Below are 20388 nucleotides of genomic sequence, written 5' to 3' on the forward strand. Positions count from 1 at the left end.
CAGAACCCATGTGCTGAATGCATCATCATCATCATCATCATCATCATCATCATCATCATCATCATCATCATCATCATCATCATCATCATTTCCTATCTGTCTCTCCCTGTAGATCAAGGCAGAAGATTCCCCGGTCCAGTCCCTGGTGTCTCCAGATTTTTTGTCCCCCCCCCCCAAATTTAAGCAGCCATGAAAAAGCCCTCAGTGGAGCTCCCAGTCAGTGCAGATTATATAAGCAGTTTGACCTGACATAAAGCAGCTTCTTGTATCCCTGTGTCTCAGCAAGGTATAGTATGATGCTAGAAGGTTGTCGAATGCAGAAGATCCCAGGTTTACTACATAGCATCTCTATTGAAAAGGACCTCATGCAGCAGGTTGGGGGGAAGATCTCTGCCAGCCTGATGGCCTCTGCTGGTCTATACTGGGCAAGATGGACCACTGGTCTGACTTGATGTGATATGGAGTTTTCAGGAATATTCATGACCATTTTGCCTTCACAGGCTGCTCTTTTGGAGGCAGATTCTACACTTTGGAAGATACTTGGCATCCTGATTTAGGGGAGCCTTTTGGCATCATGCATTGTGTGGTGTGCTCCTGTGAACCGGTAAGTATCACATTAAGTGTTTCCCTCCTCCTCCTTTTCTGAGGGCTGGAGGGAGCTTGCTGTAGAACTGTAAAGCATTTTTAATTCTCTGGATTATTTCTTGGGGATTTTTGAGGTGGACTCTATGCCCCCCCCCCACAATAGCAGGACATAACATACACTGAACCAAAGTTTGGATGGGTTCTCATGCATCTGCAGTGGCAGATGGGGAGGTCCATGGCAGTGGGGCTGTGAATCCACCCCAGGTTTTACTTCTAAAGTTTTTTTAAAAAAAAACTATCCAAGGTCCTGAAGCTATTTCTGGATAAGATTTCACACCTGAGGAAACTTCTTTACAGTTCACATTAAAACCAAGAGTGGATTCACTATCCTATTGACTTGGAAGTCACTAGCCACCACTGTGCATCCAATAAAGTCACCTGCAGTCCATGGAAACTTATAAGGAAAACATGCCAATTTTTTAAGGTGCTGCATGGCTCCTTTTGTTATTTTTATTAAAGAAGATTGAAATGGCTGCCTTGCCTTCTCAAAGTCAGAAACAAAGAGTGAGTCAATGTGAAGGGAGCTGCCATACACCATGTAAAAGACGAAGTTTCATCCACTTTGTGCATCTCAGAGAATATCCATAGAGAGTTTTGATAGGGAGAAGGGTTGGCCGGAGATATTTCATTGTTTACGGTAAAGTAGCAAAAAGGCAGCCTTCTTCCCCATTCACTCAAGTCAAGGTGCATAGAGCTTGTTGAGTGGCACACAAGACATTAAAATCTAGAGGCACCTCTTCCCATCAATAAAAATACTGTAGTAATAAAAATGGGAACTTGAGAGAGACCAGGGTCTTCTCAGTGGCTGCCTCTAGGCTCTGCTGTTCCCTTCCCAAGACATCTTAGACTACTTTCTTTTCGCAGACAAGCAAAGACTTTTCTGTTCCAACAGGCATTTGAGCAGTGATGATATAAGGCCCACCTTACGCAGTGTGCTGGATATTGCTAATGATTGTCCTGAGGTGTGTGTGTGTTTAATATACAGTCAGCCCTTCTTATTATACACGGATTTCTTATACACGGATTCAAGCATCCACGGTTTAAAAATGTTCAAAAAAGTATAAATTCCAAACAGGAAACCTTGATTTTCCATTTTTTATAAGGGACACCATTTTGCTATGTCATTATATTTAATGGGACTTGAACATCCACGGATTTTGTTATCCACGGGGGATCTTGGAACCAAACCCCAGCATATAACAAGGGTCCACTGTATGTTTTAACCTGGTTTTAATTTTTTTCTGGTTGTTTAATAGTTTATAACTTTTGTATTTTGTGCATTTTTAACAATTTCTTTAAATTATTATAAGCCATTTTCAGTCCCAATCTCAAAATGGCTTATAATAAGGCTTACAATAAGAAGGTGGGATATAAACAGATATCACCATCATCACCAACATTAATATTAATATGAAGAATTAACTGTTTGGCACCCTTTCATGACACCCCAAATTTTCTGCTTGAAGCAGCTGCTTCACTTTGTAATTCCCTTCCATGGGAGGCTAGCCTGGCCTCCTCCCTGCTTTCCTTTTGCCAGCAGGCAAAGACATTTTTTATTCAAGCAGGCTTTTAATAATATAGTCATGTCAGGGAGGCTTTTATACAGGTGTGTGTGCTTTAGTTATGTTTTTAATATTTGTAAGTTTATGCTGTTTTTAGCTAGTTGATGATAATTGTCTTTTAAATTTTTTAATTGTAAAGAAAATGGTTTTATTTGTGAACTTCCTTGGGTCCCTTTCTGGGAGGAAGGTGGCATAGAGGATAAATAAATTAAATGAATAAATAACAGTAAGGCTGGCCCTGAAAGAAAGCAGCTTCTGTGGAAATAATTGTGTCTCTAAACTGGGGTTTTGCTGCTGCTGTTGTTAAGGAGAATGTGAATCCATTACCCTAATAGACAACTATGATTACTGGTGTTTCCCTTGTAAGTAGGCTGGTGAATTAGTTTTGGGTTTACAGAAGCTGGACAAAATGCTAAACTTTACCCCCCAAATAGGTTCAGCACCTCACATTGCCTCTTTGAAGTTTGGACTTAGGCCCAGTGTCATGGGAGCAACCGGGTGCCACTGGTTTGGGTGATCAGACATCTTCCTTTTCCAGAACTTCTCCAGGAGGAATTTCAAAATGCCCTCCATTTTAAGCATAGCTAGGAAGCATGGATTTATATTTATATTCATGTTTTTTAGTTTTTCATTTTGTAACATCCTACATTTCTCTCGAATGTCATATATTTTGCAGAGCTTTGTCCTCCTTCACAGTTAGGACAGCTTTTCACCCTGACACTTGTAGCAAATTTATTTTAAAAAGTGTGTACCCCTTAAATCCCCATTCTTCATCTGCCTCCCCCAATCCAAAGAATGCCTCTGTCTCAGTGTGGAAAGGTTACTTTTTTGGATTTCTTTGCCTGGGGGCTTTTGGCAGTTCCTGTCCAAAAAATCCAAGCTCTGCTCCCTCCTCAAGCTCTGACAGAAATATGCTCAGCAGCCAAGTTGCACAATGGGTTAAAGAATTCATCTTTCACCAAAGAAATGATTTCTTCTTTTTTCTTCCAGCCCTGTTCCCCTTGTACACAGTTCTAAGCAGAGCCCAGATACACATTCCCCACAAATAATAGTTTATAAGGATATCCAATATATTGAAATACACATGCAGCCCCCACTTCTAATGGTGGGCTACAGGATGAGTGACATTTTCCTCCCTCAAGCCTGGCAGATCCTCAGTTCGGATGTTTTGTCTGGTATCTTCTCTTGAAGGAATTAGACTAAGACTTGAAGGACTGGGAAGGAGAAGGTGAAACTAAAATTAATAGGGTACAGGCCAGGGAGGAAATAATAGAATCATAGAATTGGAAGAGACCAGAGGGGCATCCAGTCCAACCCCCTGCTATGTAGGAACACATCAGATAAACATCTTATTTCAAATGGAACAAAAAGAACAGTCTGAAAAGTTTGACTGAGTACAGAACGTTGCAAGGCAAGAATGTCATAGTTTTCTGCAGAGAAGTGCCAGACAGGGGTGAGGAACAAGTCATCCAGTAAGATGTTGTTGGGCTGCATCTCCCATTAGCCCTAGCCTGCAAAGCCAGTGCTGACAGATAATGGGAACTGCAGCCCAGCAACACAGATTTAAAGATTTACATAACCTTAAAGCGGGTGATGAAACCATCAAAATCGTCCAAGATTTACTATTTGGCTCAGTCATTAATCAAACTGGAGACTCCAGTCAGAAAGTCAGAAGAAGTCTAAGACTTGGAAGCAATGAAGGAACAAGATGAGATCTTCAAGTGTAAAGATATATAATTAAATATCAAAGTCAGACTCATCCATGCCATAATATTTCTGATTTCTTTGTATGGCTCTTAAAACTGAACAGTCCAAAAAGCTGACAGACTTACCTCATTTGATATCAGGTGCTGTAACAGAGTTCTACAGACATTATGGACTGCTAAAAAGACAGGGTTCAATGAATGGGTCCTAGATTAAATCAGGCCTCACTAGAGGTTAGGGTGAGTAAACTGAAGCTGCCGTATTTTGGTCATTCATGCCATGCCATGAATGCAATACACATTTTCTGTCATGCAAGAATACACAATTATGCCGTGTGCCCCCAAGTTGTTTCCAGCTTATGGTGACACCAAGGCAAACCTATCATGGGGTTTTCTTGGCAAGGTTTGTTAAAAGAAGGTTTGCCATTGCCTTCCCCTGAGGCTGAGAGAATGTGACTTGCCCAAGGTCACCCAATCGGTTCCATGGCAGAGCAGGGAATCAAACCCGGGTCTCTGGAGTCATAGCCCAGCAATGAAACCATTATGCCACACTAGCTCTTATGAATACTGATAGTGCTAACTAATTGTCTTATCCAAAAATGAACTTTATACTGAGTGGAAGCTACATAAAAATGTTGCATCATATAAACCATTCCTAAAGGCATTCTATGTTCCCACCATGTTCTTCTGTATCTCTCTTTCAATTGTTTTGTTCTAGGCTTGCGGGTGGATTTTTGGAGTTTTTAAAACTTACATTTCTGCAAACATCAGCTAATGTTGTGTGCCTTCAAGTTGTTTCTAACTTATAGTTACCTAAGGTGAATGTATCATGGTATTTTCTAGGACTGAGAGTATGTGACCCAAGGTCACCCAGTGAGTTTCCTTGGCCAAGTGGGAAATTGAACACTGGGGTCCAGAGTTGTACTCCTATGCTCAAACCACTACGCATGCTGGCTCTCAACACATATTCAGTTCACTGTTACAAGGAGTAATGATTTCATATTTTCTATCCTAGTAATTCTCAGATTGCAAGCACCAAAGTACACTGGCTGGCTACAAGAGGTCTGCTAGAGTTCTGCAACCAGAGTGTGGCATAGTTACATTTGGACAGAGATCTAGCCAGGATTTTGGGAAAGGGGGGGGTCTAGACTAACTGCCACCATATATTTTGTGATTAGATTAGGTTTGGTTGATATTATTTTTAACATTAATTAATGGAAGGGGGGTCCGGACCCCACGGACACCCCTCCCCCGGCTACGTCACTGATTTGGGGACCAACCAACATGGCCCCAGCTGTGCTGGTTGGAAGATTCTGGCATTGCTAGTCAAAAAATAACTTTTCTGAGGGCAGGCAACAATCAGTCAATCAGTGGTCTCATGAATCTTAACGGATTTCCCTACAAGAGTGTTACCCACTGAAGAGATTATCACACGGGGAAAAGGACGTCTTTGTCCTTTCCTTATCTCATGATTGTGCGAAGGACATTCATATGACGTCGCAGTTGTCCAATTATTATCCTGACATTGAAGTGCAATTGACTGCAATCGCATGAAAGACTTTTTGATGATGTCCTGTCAGTGAAGTGGAATTGTCCCATTATTTCCCTTCATTTTTCATTAATGGAATAACCCATCAATACTAGTGACAGGACAATTCCACTTCACTGACAGGATAATCACTAGGTCCTCTGGGAGGAATCTAGTGCAGCCTTTAAAAACCAGACTAACTGCTAACTCCCAGAGGGCCTTCTCTGCAATTGCTCCCAAACTATGGAATGGTCTGCCGGATGAGATCCGTCAAATTGCCAGCTTAGACAGCTTTTAAAAAGCTGTCGAGACAGATCTCTTCTGGCAGGCCTTTCCTGAATAAAAAGTGCCCGGCCACAGAATGACTGCCCCCCACATCATGTATCAGCCCAGTGCTCTGTCCTCGTCATACTGTATATATTTTCTTTTATTATTTTTATTCTGTTTTAATAGATATTTTAATTGTAACATGTTTAATCCTGTTTTAAGGGGGGGATTTTAGGACATAATGTTGTAAATGTGGATTTTAATATGTTGTGAGCTGCTTTGATTGTCTAGTTACAGAAAAGCGAGATACAAATAAAAGTTTTATTATTATTTATTATAGATAAGTGTGATGTGTATGATATTGCGATAAGGACAGGATAAGGATGGGAGAGTGATCTGCTTCACTTCCATCGCCATCCCATCCCCTGTCTGATAATCTCCTGAGTCTCTGCATGACTTGTTGCTGAGAACCTCCTTCCAATTATCCTCTCCTCAGTAATCCAGCATAAACCATCATGGCATAGTGGTCTGAGCATTGGACTATTACTCTGGAGAGCAGGATCTGAGTCCCCACTGAGCCATGAAACCCCACTGGGTGACCTTGGACAAGTCAACCTCTTTCAGCCTCAGAGGATGGCAATGGCAAACCCTATCTGAAAAAAACTTACCAAGACACCCCTGTGATAAGTTTGCCTTAGGGCTGCCATAAATCAGAAACTACTTAAGGCAAAAGAATATACAGTGCGCCTGAGTCATATGAGCATTCGCTCAAAGCCGCTAGGGAGCCCATGGGAACGTGCGGGAAGCAAGGGGCAGCGTGTCCCATTAAGAATAATGGGGCTTGAGTGTACGCTTTTTTTATGCGGTGGGTGGTGGTGGTGGTGGTCCGGAACGGATCCCCTGCGTAAAAAAAAGGGTGCACTGTACAACACAAGGTAATCCAGCCTTTGTTTTATCAAGGGAAAGTTGGGCCATTAAATCCCTTTTAAATAGTCACAAGGGGCTGCCTGTTGCATCTTTGCATGAGTCACTGCTACAGGCTTGCCTTCCTCCTTCCATAGACCACAGCTAGAGCATTCTGGGAGTTATGTTCTAAAAAGTAACTTTTCAAAGCTCTGCTTATGGACACCTCATAACTCCTGCAGAAGAACAAGTGGGTATCTCTTCCCTGCCTTTATCTGAAGTAAGTCTTTTCTGATGATGAGACGTTTCCCTCTCAGTTTCATTCATTACGGAGCAGAGGCAAGTCTGTTTCAGTGATGAGAGATTTAACAAAGTGCTGGAGATCTGATCATAGACCACCCACTGTCTTGCACTGTTGCTCCCTGAGTGAGGCTCAAAAGACCATGTAGCATGAGGCATGCAAATGTGGTTTTTCATTGTCTTGCTTCCACAGCCTCCCCCATTCCCTTTATATATTTACTTACACACTTTTTCTTCCTTTATGCCAGGGGTAGGCAACCTACAGCCCACGGGCCGAATCCGGCCCAGTGAGGCCTTGGGACCGGCCCCAGCCCGGTCCTGCCGCTGATTGCCACCAGGGCCTTTGGCCTCTCGCGCAAGGGGGGCAATTGTCTATAGAAACCTCAGAAACATGCATTTATGTTAACATTTTAAAAAAAAATCAACAATTTTTTTTGCATGTCCCCCATTTGTTTAAAAAAAGTGTCCTCCATTTGAAAATTTTTCCCTACATTTGTCCCGGTTTATTTATTTATTTAATTTTTAAAAAATTATTTAATTATTTATTTTTTGCCTCCGGCCCCCCAGTTGTCTGCGGGACAGCAACCCGGACCCCGGCTCAAAAAGGTTGCCTACCCCTGCTTTATGCCTTATAGAAACATTCTCTCAGCCTGCTCCAGAGACTAAGACATGGAGCAATGGTTTCTAATTGCAGGAGAACTTCCTGATGATAAGAGCTGTTTGACCATAGAATACACTGCTTTGGAGGATGATGGAGTCTCCTGCTTTTAGGAAGGAATGCCTTCCCAAAGACCATCCAGTCCAACTCCCTGCCATGCACAAAGACACAATCAAAGCACTCCTGACAGATGGTCATTCAGCCTCTGTTTAAAAATCTCCAGAGAATGAGACTCCATCACTCTCTGAAGCACCATGTTCCACTGTCAAACAGCTCTTATCATCAGGAAGTTCTTCCTAATGTTTAGATAGAATCTCTTTTCCTGTAGCTTGAATCCATTGCTCCATGTTCTAGTTTCTGAAACAGCTAAAAACAAGCTTGCTCCATCCTCAATATGGCATCCTTTCAAATATCTAAATGTGGCTGGATGGACATATGTCAGGGGTGCTTTGATTGTGTCTTCCTGCATGGCAGAGAGTTGAATTGGATAGCCCTTTGGGTCTCTTCCAACTCTATGATTCTATGATTTCAGGTCCCTCTTGTTCGCCCTTAGAAGCATAGTATTATAGATTTGAAATGTATCCCATGGACTATCTAATTCAACCTGCTGCCAGGGAAGGAATCAGTAGCTAATGCTTCCCTGACAGCTGGCCATCCAATTTCTGCTTAATAGCCTCCAACGAAGGAGAGTCTGCTGCCTTCTGTTTTGGTGCCATCTGTTACCGTCAGAAAATTCTTCCTACTATGTAGGTGGAATCTCATTCTTTGCAACTCAAATCCATTGGTTTATGTTCTAGTCTGAGAAGCTGCAAGAAATGGGTTTACTCCATCTTCCACCTGACATCCCTTCAGATATTTGAAGACAGCTGTCATTCCAGCTCTTACACTTCTCTTCTCCAAGCTAAGCATACCCAACTCCTGTAACCAACTCTTGTAGGGTTCCAAACCCTTTACCATCTTGGTCACCCTCCTTGGGATATAGTTGTCAATATCCTTCTCAAACTCTGGTGTCCAGCACTGAACACAAGACTCCAGGTCTATTCATCAGGAGGAACTTCAGAACTTGGCTCTGGATTCAGATTTTATCCTTGTCAAAGAAGTGAATGACCTTGAGTAAGTTCTTGACCAACAGTGTATCTATACTGTGGAAATAATGCAGTTTGGCACCACTTGAAGTGCTGTAGCTCCATCCTACGGAATATTGGGACGTGTAGTTTTACAGAGTATTTAGCCTTCTCTGTCAAAGAGTGCTGGTGCCTCACAAAACTAGAAATACCAGAATTCTGTAGAATGGAGTCATGGCAGACTGCATAATCTCTATGGTGTAGAGGCACCCCTAGCCTCAGAGTTTAGAAAGTTTATCTTTGGGGAGGGCAGCTCCCAGAATCCCTTAGTGGCCTGCTGGCTGAGGGTTACTGGAGTTGCAGTCCAAAAGAATAACTTTACCTAACTCTCTTAATTCATGACTTGCCAGCAACAAATAACACATCTTAATGACTTGCCAAACATGAATAGATGAAACACACACACACACACACCTTTTTGTCACCCTGCTTCAGTTCATGGTTTAGGGTGTTCCCCCACCCCACCCCCCAAAATTGTGGCAATTGGTGGCAATGTTAACTCCAGCGAATGTGGAGAACCCACTTTAGTTGGGAGTTAGAGTTCAGTACCTTGGATAATTCCTTCAAACCCTGGGTTAGTCTCTCAAGTGGATTCAGTACTCCACTGACATGGGATGCACTAGCCACAATGGTTGAGTTTTGCATTGGTTATGTTTGTTTCACAATCTTTGGTTGGCTGCAAACTTGGACACATTTAGAGCAGGCCCATAGAAATAAATGGGAGAAGTTAAAGTATTCCCAACTAGCTTCAGTCCCATTGAATTCATATTCCGAGAATTTCTGGATCCGAAGCCATCTGACCACGTTTGTTTATACATGTTTGTTTAAACTGATCCTTTGAATAAGCTGCTTTTTGTGCTATTGCAGTTTTTCTAAAAACAGTGGATAAACTAGGACACACATCAATAACAGAGACATCAAGGGCAAAGCTAATAAATTCTGCATTTGCCATTGCAGGAAATGTCTGTACTTTGGACTCTTTCACATGTTTCCCGTCTGCAATAGTTTAAAATGCTCTGGCACACGATTCCCTGCATGCTATGGTCCCAACACAATTTCCGGCAGTAAATCTGCCATCGCTGTTTGTCTCAGTTGCAGGGAGAAGGAACTGCCATGCTTTTGCTCGGCAGCTAGGGCTGCAAAACCTTGTTTTCAGTTCATTTGTGACAGGAATTTACAAAACTTTGCAATGTCTTTGCATGCAGGATGGAAAGAACTGCAGAATCTTTTAGAAAAGGAAACTGAAACCAAAACTGACAGGTTTGCCTGTCCTTTTGTTGTTTGATGTTGTTAAGTGCCTTCAAATCCTTTCTGACTTACCCGACCCTAAGGTGACCCTATCATGGGGTTTTCTTGGCAAGATTTATTCAGAGGAGGTTTGCCATTGCCTTCCCCTGAAGCCAAGAACATGTGAATTGTCCAGAGTCACCCAGTGAGTTTCATGGCTAAGGTGGGAATTAAACTCTAGTCTCCAGAGTTGTAGTCCAACACTCAAACCACTGCACCACTTAACGTTATTTCACTACGTGGCACTTTTAATGAACATCCATTGGAGACATACAGTTTTATGAGTAAACTACATTATTCCCACCTCTGTTTTGATGCCTTCTGCAAGTTAGTGCAAACCAAAAACAGAAACAATCCCCAGATATGCATCTTTTGGAATCTCAGATCAGTTGTGGATTTTAACCAATGTTTCTAAGCTTTGATAAGAATTCTAGACACTTTTCTTCTTTTTAATTCAGGTATATTCTGGTGGTGGGCAGGATAGTAAAAATTCCTAGGGTATTGATGCATGTAATTGTATTTGCAGCTCTGCACTGACTTCCTTTAAAATCAGAAACAAAATCACTTTCAACATGAGCTGAATGTCAGGATTGTATTTTGAGGGGAAGCTTCTACCCATGAACCTTTTGAATAGGAGAATGGATAGTAACAATTTCTTTTAAAATGTCGTGTTTCATTGAGTATTCACTACCAATTATTGGCATCCTGTTATAGATATATGATGATAGCTACCAGGCAATAGTATTTAATGTTTGGTAGATGATTTACATTTGGCAGTATCAGACAGTTGGGACTGATTAGCATTTGATCTCTGAATCTAATATTTAATGGTCTTAGTGTTGAAGGGTACTAACTGGCAGAATGCAGAGATTGTCACTACACTACACTTGATCTTAGCCAAAAGACTGAGAAGCGATGTAAAGATGCAGAGGTTGTCAAGAGTCAGATACTGAATACTATTACATGTCAACTATCAAGTATTGTTAAACAGTAATTAACAATACTTGATAGATGGCATGCAATAGCATTTTGGACTTCATAACATCTACAAAGCTTAACAAAATTGGGTTTTAGGGGGGATTTCAGCTTTTGGAACACAGCTGCTACCAACCATATGCAATGCGTAATGCAGACTGATGTGCTGTAGCATGGCAGGTGGAACTCTGCTTCTGCACCTGAAATGTGAACAACAGCACAAAACATTGTTCTGTGGACACAAGGCCATTTATGTCTGTGTATGTCACCAAGAGAATGCCAGCCAACAGGAGTAACATCCCAGACTTTTCTGTGCAACCTGACTACTGTCCCCAAGCAGCAAAAAAACAAACAGCAAAAAAGAAGAAGATTACTTCTTTAGAACAGTGCTTTTCACACTTTCTGTGAAGGATTGGCAATTTTTGTTTTCTAAAGTGTCAGCAATGGTTACTATAGTTGTGACCATTGCATACAACTGTTTCTTTCTTTCCTAGAACTACAGGGACCATGAGCAGATAGCTCGAGGATGGGCATTGGTCCCCAGATCACCAGTTTAAGTAGCACTCTATGATGTTGTGGACTTCTGGCAGAGAAAATTTGTGTTTATTAAAGAAATTAAGGTAAAGTAGGGTTATGTGTATGATATACAGCAAATGCAATAAGGTAAGTGATCTGTTGCAGGTATGTGTGCTCTACAAGCTGTCTTACACGCACCTCCAATTCCATTTTCCAAAATTCTTTGCACAGACTGAGTGTAAAAATTATATGAATTGACCCCCACAATTCCAAATCCCTTCTGGGCATAGAGTTTTTTGGCAGTTGGAAGAAGAATCTAAGTCAGATGGACATAGTGGGCATGGGCCATTTCCCCCCTCCTGGGCTCATCCAAACCTACACTGGCATGTGCAAAAGGGCATGATGTTGCTTCCAGCTTCTGTTGTAGCTGATTTTCAGACAATTTTTACTTTTGTGTGTTTTGAGGAGGTTTGAGGGGCTAGTGGGAAAAAAACCCATTGCATTTCTATTTATTTTATTTGATTTGTATGCTGCCTTTCTCCCAAAAAGGGACCCAAGGCGGCTCAGAATATTATAACATTTCTGGGTGGTTCTGAACAATTTTGGTTGGTTTGGGGCAAAAAAAAAATACTGCCAAATTGGTCTGAAATCATTTTTAATTTCCTTCTTTTTGAGGACCTGGGTGCTTTGGGGGAAGGACTTCTGGATAGGGATCCCACCCCTGGTCTAAGTGTAAGAAAGACTTTAGCATTTCCCCCCAACAGATTACTTTCCTTATTATGCTTACTGTACATCACACACACCATAACCATGCTTTACCTTAATTTCTCTCATAAATGCAACATTGCAACCCTCCCCCCTCCAAATAATCCATAATATCACACCTTGCTTTAAAAGCTATGGATTGTTTGGCATTTTGTGCAGATGTGGAATCACAAACCTTCTCACAGCCCACAATACAACACTATGATGTCCAATTTCACTTTCAATGTGTTCTTTTCTTTTCTTTCCTTCCTCAGCAGAAGCATCGTCGTGGGAAGACGATGGGCAAAGTTAGCTGTAAGAATATCAAGCGTGACTGTCCCACCCTGCCTTGCAGTGATGCCATTCTGTTGCCAGGACACTGTTGCAAAACCTGCCCCAAGGGTAAGGCAAATCCTGCAGTTGGTTCTAAGGGTTTAGGGTTGTGGTTCTAAAAATGCTATGCAGGTCTTCTGGGAAAGATGCTCAGACAGACACTATGGGAAAAAGTGCACACTTCCACCCATAATAGGGCACTCTGGGCTCTTCTCCTCACAGAGATGCTCAGTCTCTGTCTGCAAGCAAGGGCTTGCAGGACTGAATGCAAAAACAGATAGGAAAATCCGTGCCCATAGAAAGCTAATATGTCAGGAAGAAGGTTCTAAGCCTACATTTCTCCCTCATATGCTTGCTTGCACATATTTTGATATGTGTTGCATTGAGAAAATTGGCCATAGCATGGTAGAGGACAGAATGCTGGATTAGGGAGATTCAAATTCTGCCTTGACCAGATAGTTCCCCTAATAACCAGTCACTATGCCTCATCCTAATCCTCCCTATAAATCTGGAAAACTGGAGAAAGATCAGGATTAAACATGTAATTGATCAGACAGTGTAGTTCTGAGTGCTTTTGCAACAAATAGAACAAATAAGTGGGTCCTAGGATGCATCTGTACTGTAGAAATAATGCACCTTGACAATACTTTAACTGCCATGGCTACATCCTACAGAATCCTGGGATTTGTAGTTTTGTGAGGCACCAGCACTCTTCAGCAGAGAAATTGTGCTGAGGAGCTTCTTGAAACCCAAAGACTGCACCTTTCCCAGCTCTTTCTATAACAAAGTCCATTTTGCCAGGTTTGTACATGGAACGCTTCCCTGGCATAGCCCCAACAGCCGCATCCTTTCCAGCACTTGTTGGCAATCTCTTGCAGATCCACCCTCAGAGTCTGTTGCAGCTATTTCCATTTGAGGTCTGCTGTGTTCAGAAGATGCTGTGTTTCTCTCATGGCTCTCATATGGGAGGCACAAAGGTGGGATATCCGAGGATACAGCCATGTGTTGCTCCCTTGTTTATTTGGCATGTTGATTTTGTGCATTGAACAGTGTCGGCTTCCCCTGTATAGTCTATTTCCCATTTGTTTAGGTCACTCCCAATGAAGGGAGTTTGCCTGTGACCACACCACCCAGCCGGAACACACCTGCTCTTGTTTGAACAGCTAGAGCAGATTATTAAATAGAGAGTTTGTGAATATTTAGAAGGGAATGCCATAGTCACCAAAAGTCAATTTGGGTTTTTGAAAAACAAGTCATGCCAGACTAATCTGATCTCTTTTTTGATAAAATTACCAGGTTGGTAGATGAAGGGAATGCTGTGGATATTGCATATCTTGATCTCAGTAAGGCCTTTGACAAGGTCCCCCATGACATTCTTGCAAACAAGCTAGTAAAATGTGGGTCCGACAATGCAACTATTAAATGGACCTGGCCAAACCCAAAGGGTGCTCAGCAATAGCTCCTCTTTATTCTGGAGAGAAGTGACCGGTAGGGTACCAGAGGGTTCTGCCCGGGGATGGAGCAAGTTTGTTTTCTGCTGTTCCAGAGAATAGGAGCTGGAACAAAGGATGCAAGCTACAGGAAAAGACATTCCACCTCAACATTAGGAGGAACGTCCTGACAGTATGTATGAGCTGTTTGACAGTAGAGCACACTCCCCCAGTATGTAGTGAAGTCTCCTTCCTTGGAGGTCTTTAAACAGAGGTGAATGACCATCTGTTGGGGGTGCTTTCATTGTGAGTTCCTGCATGGCAGGGGTTGGACTGGATGGCCCTTGTGGTCTCTTCCAACTCTATGGTTCTATGATTCAATGATTTTATAAGCAGAAATAGTGCTTGCATGGGAGATGGCCTAGAAATCCCAGGTTCTGGCAGATGGATATTGATATCTGAGTATGCAAAGGAATCTTGTAGCATCTTTGAGACTAACTGGGTGAAATATATTGTAGAATAAGCTTTTGTAGACTTGGTCTACTTCCTCGGGTGCATGGAGTGAACAGGTGCCCAGGAAGGACCTTTATAATCAGACTGTATGAATAGCCATAGAATTGCAAACCTACCTGTGGCATTTCTATGTCTATTCATACACTATGAGTATAAAGTCTCTCCTGGGCACCAGTTCACTCCATGTGAGGAAGCCGACCAAGTCTACAAAACCTTATGCTACATCTTTTGCTCAGTGTTTTGCTCAGCTTTTGCTCTTTGAATTTGGTTTGCAGCAATGTTAATAAACTGAGAAGAAAGTGGGAAAGTGAGAGAAGAAGAGAGAAACTGAGACATTTCTCTCTGGCCACTGAAAAAGTGGGAAAACAGAGGATTAATCAGAGCCGTCCCTTAAAATCCAGGATAGTTGAAGGATATGAAGCAGGCTTTCCACTGGTAGGTGCTATCTGATATTCTGGGGGATGTAGTCCAAAAAAGTAATGTTTCCAAGCTCTGAGCCACAGTTGAAACCCAAATACCTGACTAAGTAGATCTAGTCTTCTTGATTTTAAATTCAGAGCAGTTTGGGAGGATGGATTTTTAGTCAAATCAGCAGGATATAAATCAAAGCATGTCCATTTGAATTTTTAACTTTTCTGCTCAAAGGAGTGGCTGTGCCATCCAGGCTGGCATGGGAGATCCAAAAGATGGCTTGGAAAATAATGTTTCTTGTGTTGGTTAGTATGGTGGGTCATGGGCCAGAAATCCTGGCTCGTTTTCAGAGCCAGCTCAGTGGATCTCTTTTAGCCACCATAGAAGAAGCTGGGCAGCAAGGATACTTTGTGCCAACAAGGATTCCAGATCCAGAATCCATTGCTAGGTTGCACAGGAATCTGGGATAACTTGGTTTGCAAGCAATGGGAGACCAACTGGCTGTGCTGAAAGCAACCGAGAGCCAGGAGAGAATTGTGTCACCCAGACACTCTTGCCCGACTTCCCACTGTGTTGGAGTTGTCCTGTTGTTGTTTCGTTCCTAAGTGATTTGCACAAACACAATTAACTTTGTCCCAATAAGGATTACATAATAACTGCTTTCTGTCCTGAATCTTTCCCAAAGAGCATGCAGACAAGCTCCTTGCCAAAAACTGTTTCCAGCTGGGCTGGCTGATCCTCACACCCGCTAAGGTGGAACGCTTGGATCCCAGCCAAGTGCTGTCCATTAATTTCAATGGGACTACTCTGGCTCATATCAAAGAATGTTTAGATTAGCTGTTTTGTAAATCAGGTTGGGAATGGAAGAAGGAAATGGAGGGGGGGGATCTGATCTTGCGAGGTCCATATGTGCTTTGGGAAACTGGGACCCCCCACCCATCCTCCAGTGGGTCAAGGGCCATTGCTGGGTGAGCCACCACATGGCTGTCAGTCAGTACTTGAAACAATGCAGCGTAAAGAGAAAAGAGAATATTAAATTTCACATCAGCAGGAAGAAGCAGGGAGACAAGGGCTGAAAGCACGCACGCCTCCATTTGTGCATTCTCACACAACAGGGTATTTTCTATATAGGAAATATTTCTGCATCCATCTTGTATCCTATTGTTTATTATGCACAAACAACGTAGCTTTGTCATGTGAGTGCACATGTGAAGCAGCCATCATATCTGCGATAAATCACAGGAACGACTCAGGCTGCATCTGCACTGCAGAAATAATCCAGTGTGACAACACTTTACCTGCCATGACTCCATGTAATAGAATTCTGGGAACTGTAGCTTGTTGTGGCACCAGAGCTCTCTGATAGAAAAGGCTAAATATCTCATAAAACTACAAATCCCAGATCCCATCACACTGAGCAATGGCAGTTAAAGTGGTGTCAAACCAGACAATATCTGGAGCGTGGATGCAGCCGCTGGCATTATTAACACACATGTAATTTTCCTGTGGGATACAGGTTATCATATTTCTATCACAGTTTGGAGAAGTACAAAGTGTTGGTTATTACCTTTAAAGCCCTAAATGGCTTGGGTCCAAGCTATCTCAGAGACCGCCTCTTCCCATACAATCCTCCCCGCGCCCTCTGGTCCTCTGAGAGGAACTTGTTGCAGCCTCAAAAATCGAGGCTTGTGGCGACCTCCCGGAGGGCTTTCTCTGTTGTCGCCCCCAGGCTCTGGAACGGCCTGCCGGATGAGATCCGTCAATTAACATCTTTGGACAGCTTCAAAAAGCCTGTCAAGACTGATCTCTTCAGGCAGGCCTTCCCAGACTAAAATATCCCGATCTCAGGATCTCCCCCCTCCTCAGCAATGTCTCCAAAGCTCCCTTTTCTTGTCTTTAGAACTGAAGTTGCAGTGGTTTATTGGTTGGTATTATTTTGTTTAATTTATTATTGTTTTAACTAGTTATTGTGGTTTTAAATTAGATATGTTGTTTAATAACATTTTAAGGGGGGAGGGAAATATATTTTTATGCTGTATGTTATTTTAATGTTGTAAACCGCCCGGATTGGTTTGCCACAGGGCGGTATATAAATAAAAATTTATTATTATTATTATTAAGTTACTTTTTGGAGTACAACTCACAGAGTTCCCCATTACCACCATCAATTTTCATGACAGTTCCAGTGGAATATGGTTGATTTGAGAGGCTTCATTCAGGATATGATTTCATGAGGAAGGCATCTCTGCAAAGAAGTCCCTGCTTCTAAAAGCAGCAGAGCTCAGAAGTAACAAGTTGCAAGTAACATCATTAGAAAGTTACTAGTTAGTGCAATGAGGACATAAGAAAGTTCAGTTTGCATAATGACGAAGAACGATATATTATTGGTATAATGGGTTCTACATCTACACTGCAGAATGATTGCAGTTTAACTCCACTTTAACAACTATGGTTCAATGTTATGGAATTCTGGGATTTGTCATTTTGTGAGATATTTAGCCTTCTCTGTCAGAGAGCTCTGGTGCCACAAAAAACTCCAAATCCCAGGATTCTGTCAGATGTAGCCATGACAATTAAAGCAACATCAAACTGCATTCATTCTGCAGTGTGGCAACAGCCAGCGACCATTTTTCTAGTTGAGTTAAAAGTTACTTTATAAAAAGTGCATTTTCTAAGACTCCTCCAAGTTTTATGCCATTCTCTTTTCATTGCTAAGTTGTTGTTTTAACAATAACAGCAATCAGGAGGAAAATAATGACCAAACAATACATCAAACTCCTTTTTTAAATTCTGCAGTGAATAACAACAGTAAACTGCTTTTTAAATGCTTTAATAAGCTACAGAACAAACTCATTTTTAAAAGTAACTTCTCAAGTTCTCAATAGATATCTTTGTGTATTTAGGTGGGGGGAGGAAAAAAGAAAATCCATGATGTGGAATAGGAGTGGGAACGGACAGCAAAACAGACCTTGTGGTTTGATGCTATGCTCCTTTTTTAATACATGGCAAACGAACTACAAATTGGCCTTAAAAATGTCTATTTTCACACAGTGAACATGTTGCTTGTTTGCATGCAAGGGATTTCCAGTAAAAGCAAGGCTTTGTCCCAAGGTGGTTAATTTCACAAGGAGTTCTTGGTGGCCTGTGGCAGGACTTGCCAAACAGTTTATGAAATCCCCGTCCAAATATACATTTGGAAATCATAAATAAAAAAAACACATTTGGACAGCATTAATAATCATATGTGGATCATAGCTTTTCCCATTTCCGTCACATCTTACTCCCAAACAAGCGCCACTGTTCTGAGACTTAGCAAAAAAATCCACAAAGACCAGCAAAATGGGGAGATTAGCTTTCCACATATTTTTGTCAGAGACAATTTGGCAAGTCAGCTTCAATCTTACTACCTACGCCAGACAAGCTAGTTATGATGAAGTAACTACCTTTATCCGTTTCCACCTCTCCCTTGCGACTGACCAACACTGAATGATTATAGCACTTTGATACCACTTTAACCATCATGGCTCAGTCCTATGGGATCCTGGGCTGTGGATTCAGGGAGCTACTTCTCGTACTAGCTATATTCCTATGCCCCTATGACCAGAAAGGCCCATTTCCCCCCTGGTTTTTAAGAATTTCTTTTAGAGTCATAGAGTTATGGTGCAAAAGATCCATTTTCACTAATGATCTGTAGGAAGAAGGAGGAGAAAGGAGAACATATTGTTCCGATATGTCTTGGAATAAAAGAAACCCATTTGTAGTGGGAATCAAATGTTGCAGCTGGTGCCAGGAATTGTGAGGAAAGGATCTGGGACAACAAAAACATCATGTGAGTCTTTATAAAACCCCAAGAATGAAAGCAACAAATATTGCAGTTTACTGACACATGTGCCCAATCTGGAGGAATCCTTTGTCCTTGAGAATCACTTTTTTTATTTTGCATTTCTTACAGAGTCTATTCAGAATTAGGCTTACAGTTGTAAATACTTAGCATTGTCAGATGAACCAAACAGCTGGGACAAAAACAAAAAAGTTCCAACAAATCTATTGGCTGTTGTTTTTTGTCATTGGCTGCATGGGATGGGCACAGCCAATGTAACTTATTAGCCTCATCCAGCCTGAACAAAAGCCCCAGGGAGTAGAAAGGAGAAGCCCCAGGTTTTTGTTTTTATTTTAACTTTTAAAAGTATTTTTAATTTTTTAAAATAATTTTTATTCTTTCAAATTTTTCTTTAAAAATGGCACATTTTACCAAATTTTCACTTTAACCACATAAAGCTACATATATATAAATACATTTACAATATGGGTATGATATTGTACAATTTTAATTTTGCTAGTTATGTCACAACTATTACCCTTACATTCATTGATATGTGGGATTTATGATTTATGAATAACATTAGTACAGAAAATATTACTAAGGATTGTGTATGGTGTGGTGCAGGAGGAGGTCAATGGGGGAATGACACCATGAGTTACTGCACCAATTGACATCAACCCAAAGGTGTTCTTGGTGCTTTGTAGCTAGGTTGCCAAGAACATGATAGGTTTGCCTTAGTGTCGCCATACGTGGGAAATGACTTGAAGGCAAATGACACACATGCACAGCTAGAGCCAGAAAGAAGCAAGGAAAGGGTTGAAATTAGAAGAATCAAGGCCTACTCTTGCATACCCTCTAACATTTCACATACAAAAACCAGAATGCAGGTGGCCAAACAACAACAGAGTATGGTCACCATGGCAAAAGGGTTTAATGAGGAAAAACATACAAGCTAGGAGACATGCAGCAGTTTGCCTTTGACAGAGTCTACTGGGAAGAAGTAGTCCCCTCTTCTCTTCCCTTGCTGAGTTGACTGAGTCCAAACTACCTTTGCACTTTCTTTATTTATTTGCAGTATTTCTATATCACCTCTCAGCTCCCAAGGCAATGAACAACAACAACCAGTTTGGTGAAAGATAAAAACATTTTTAAAACATATTAAAATACTCTTTTAAAACTCTTAAAATCAATCTAAAGACAATCCTAGAATCCAGTTTTGAAACAATTAAATAGCAATTTCAGACACTGAATGCCATTCAGAGCAGTACTGTTTTGGCTGGGAGCTTAACAGAGATGGGACCAGCCTAACTTTGGGCCAAAAGAGACAGCCTGAAGAGGTGGCTTCATGCCATCTCTTTGAATGCTGGATCAGGGCTGTGGCAACTGGACACCATAGCTTCGATCCAGCTATTTGCTGGCTCAAAAAGGGGTGGCAAAATGCTGCTCCTTTCTGAGTCAGCAAAAGGGCACTCTTTCTGCTGCCATGGCTGCTTTGTGGCACTTGGGCAGCATGGGGTGTCTAAATGCTGCATACCCAGAGCACCATGAAGCAAGCACATGTGTGGGCAGGCGGGTGGTGTCAGGTTGTGCATTGTGCATACGCCACCCCCACACTGCCCGCAAGGTGGCTTTTAGTGCCAGTCTGTACTGGCCCTTTCTTGGGTAG

The 20388-nt window shown here is 41.8% G+C and overlaps 1 protein-coding gene across 2 annotated transcripts in view; it reads left to right on the forward strand.

Annotated features, from left to right (window-relative positions):
• The window catches only part of CHRD (chordin), a 75081-nt gene that overhangs the window by 4227 nt on the left and 50466 nt on the right, over positions 1-20388 (forward strand). Inside the window, exons 2-3 of one of the 2 annotated variants that reach the window (XM_042456109.1) lie at positions 501-604; positions 12488-12614. In XM_042456109.1, the coding sequence (XP_042312043.1) occupies positions 501-604; positions 12488-12614 (231 nt within the window). Of the gene's footprint in view, positions 1-500; positions 605-12117; positions 12201-12487; positions 12615-20388 lie in introns of those variants that run through there. The other variant, XM_042456110.1, reaches the window with a different exon arrangement.

The sequence above is a fragment of the Sceloporus undulatus genome, chromosome 3, assembly GCF_019175285.1.
Source record: "Sceloporus undulatus isolate JIND9_A2432 ecotype Alabama chromosome 3, SceUnd_v1.1, whole genome shotgun sequence".
In the NCBI taxonomy this organism is placed as follows: Eukaryota; Metazoa; Chordata; class Lepidosauria; order Squamata; family Phrynosomatidae; genus Sceloporus; species Sceloporus undulatus.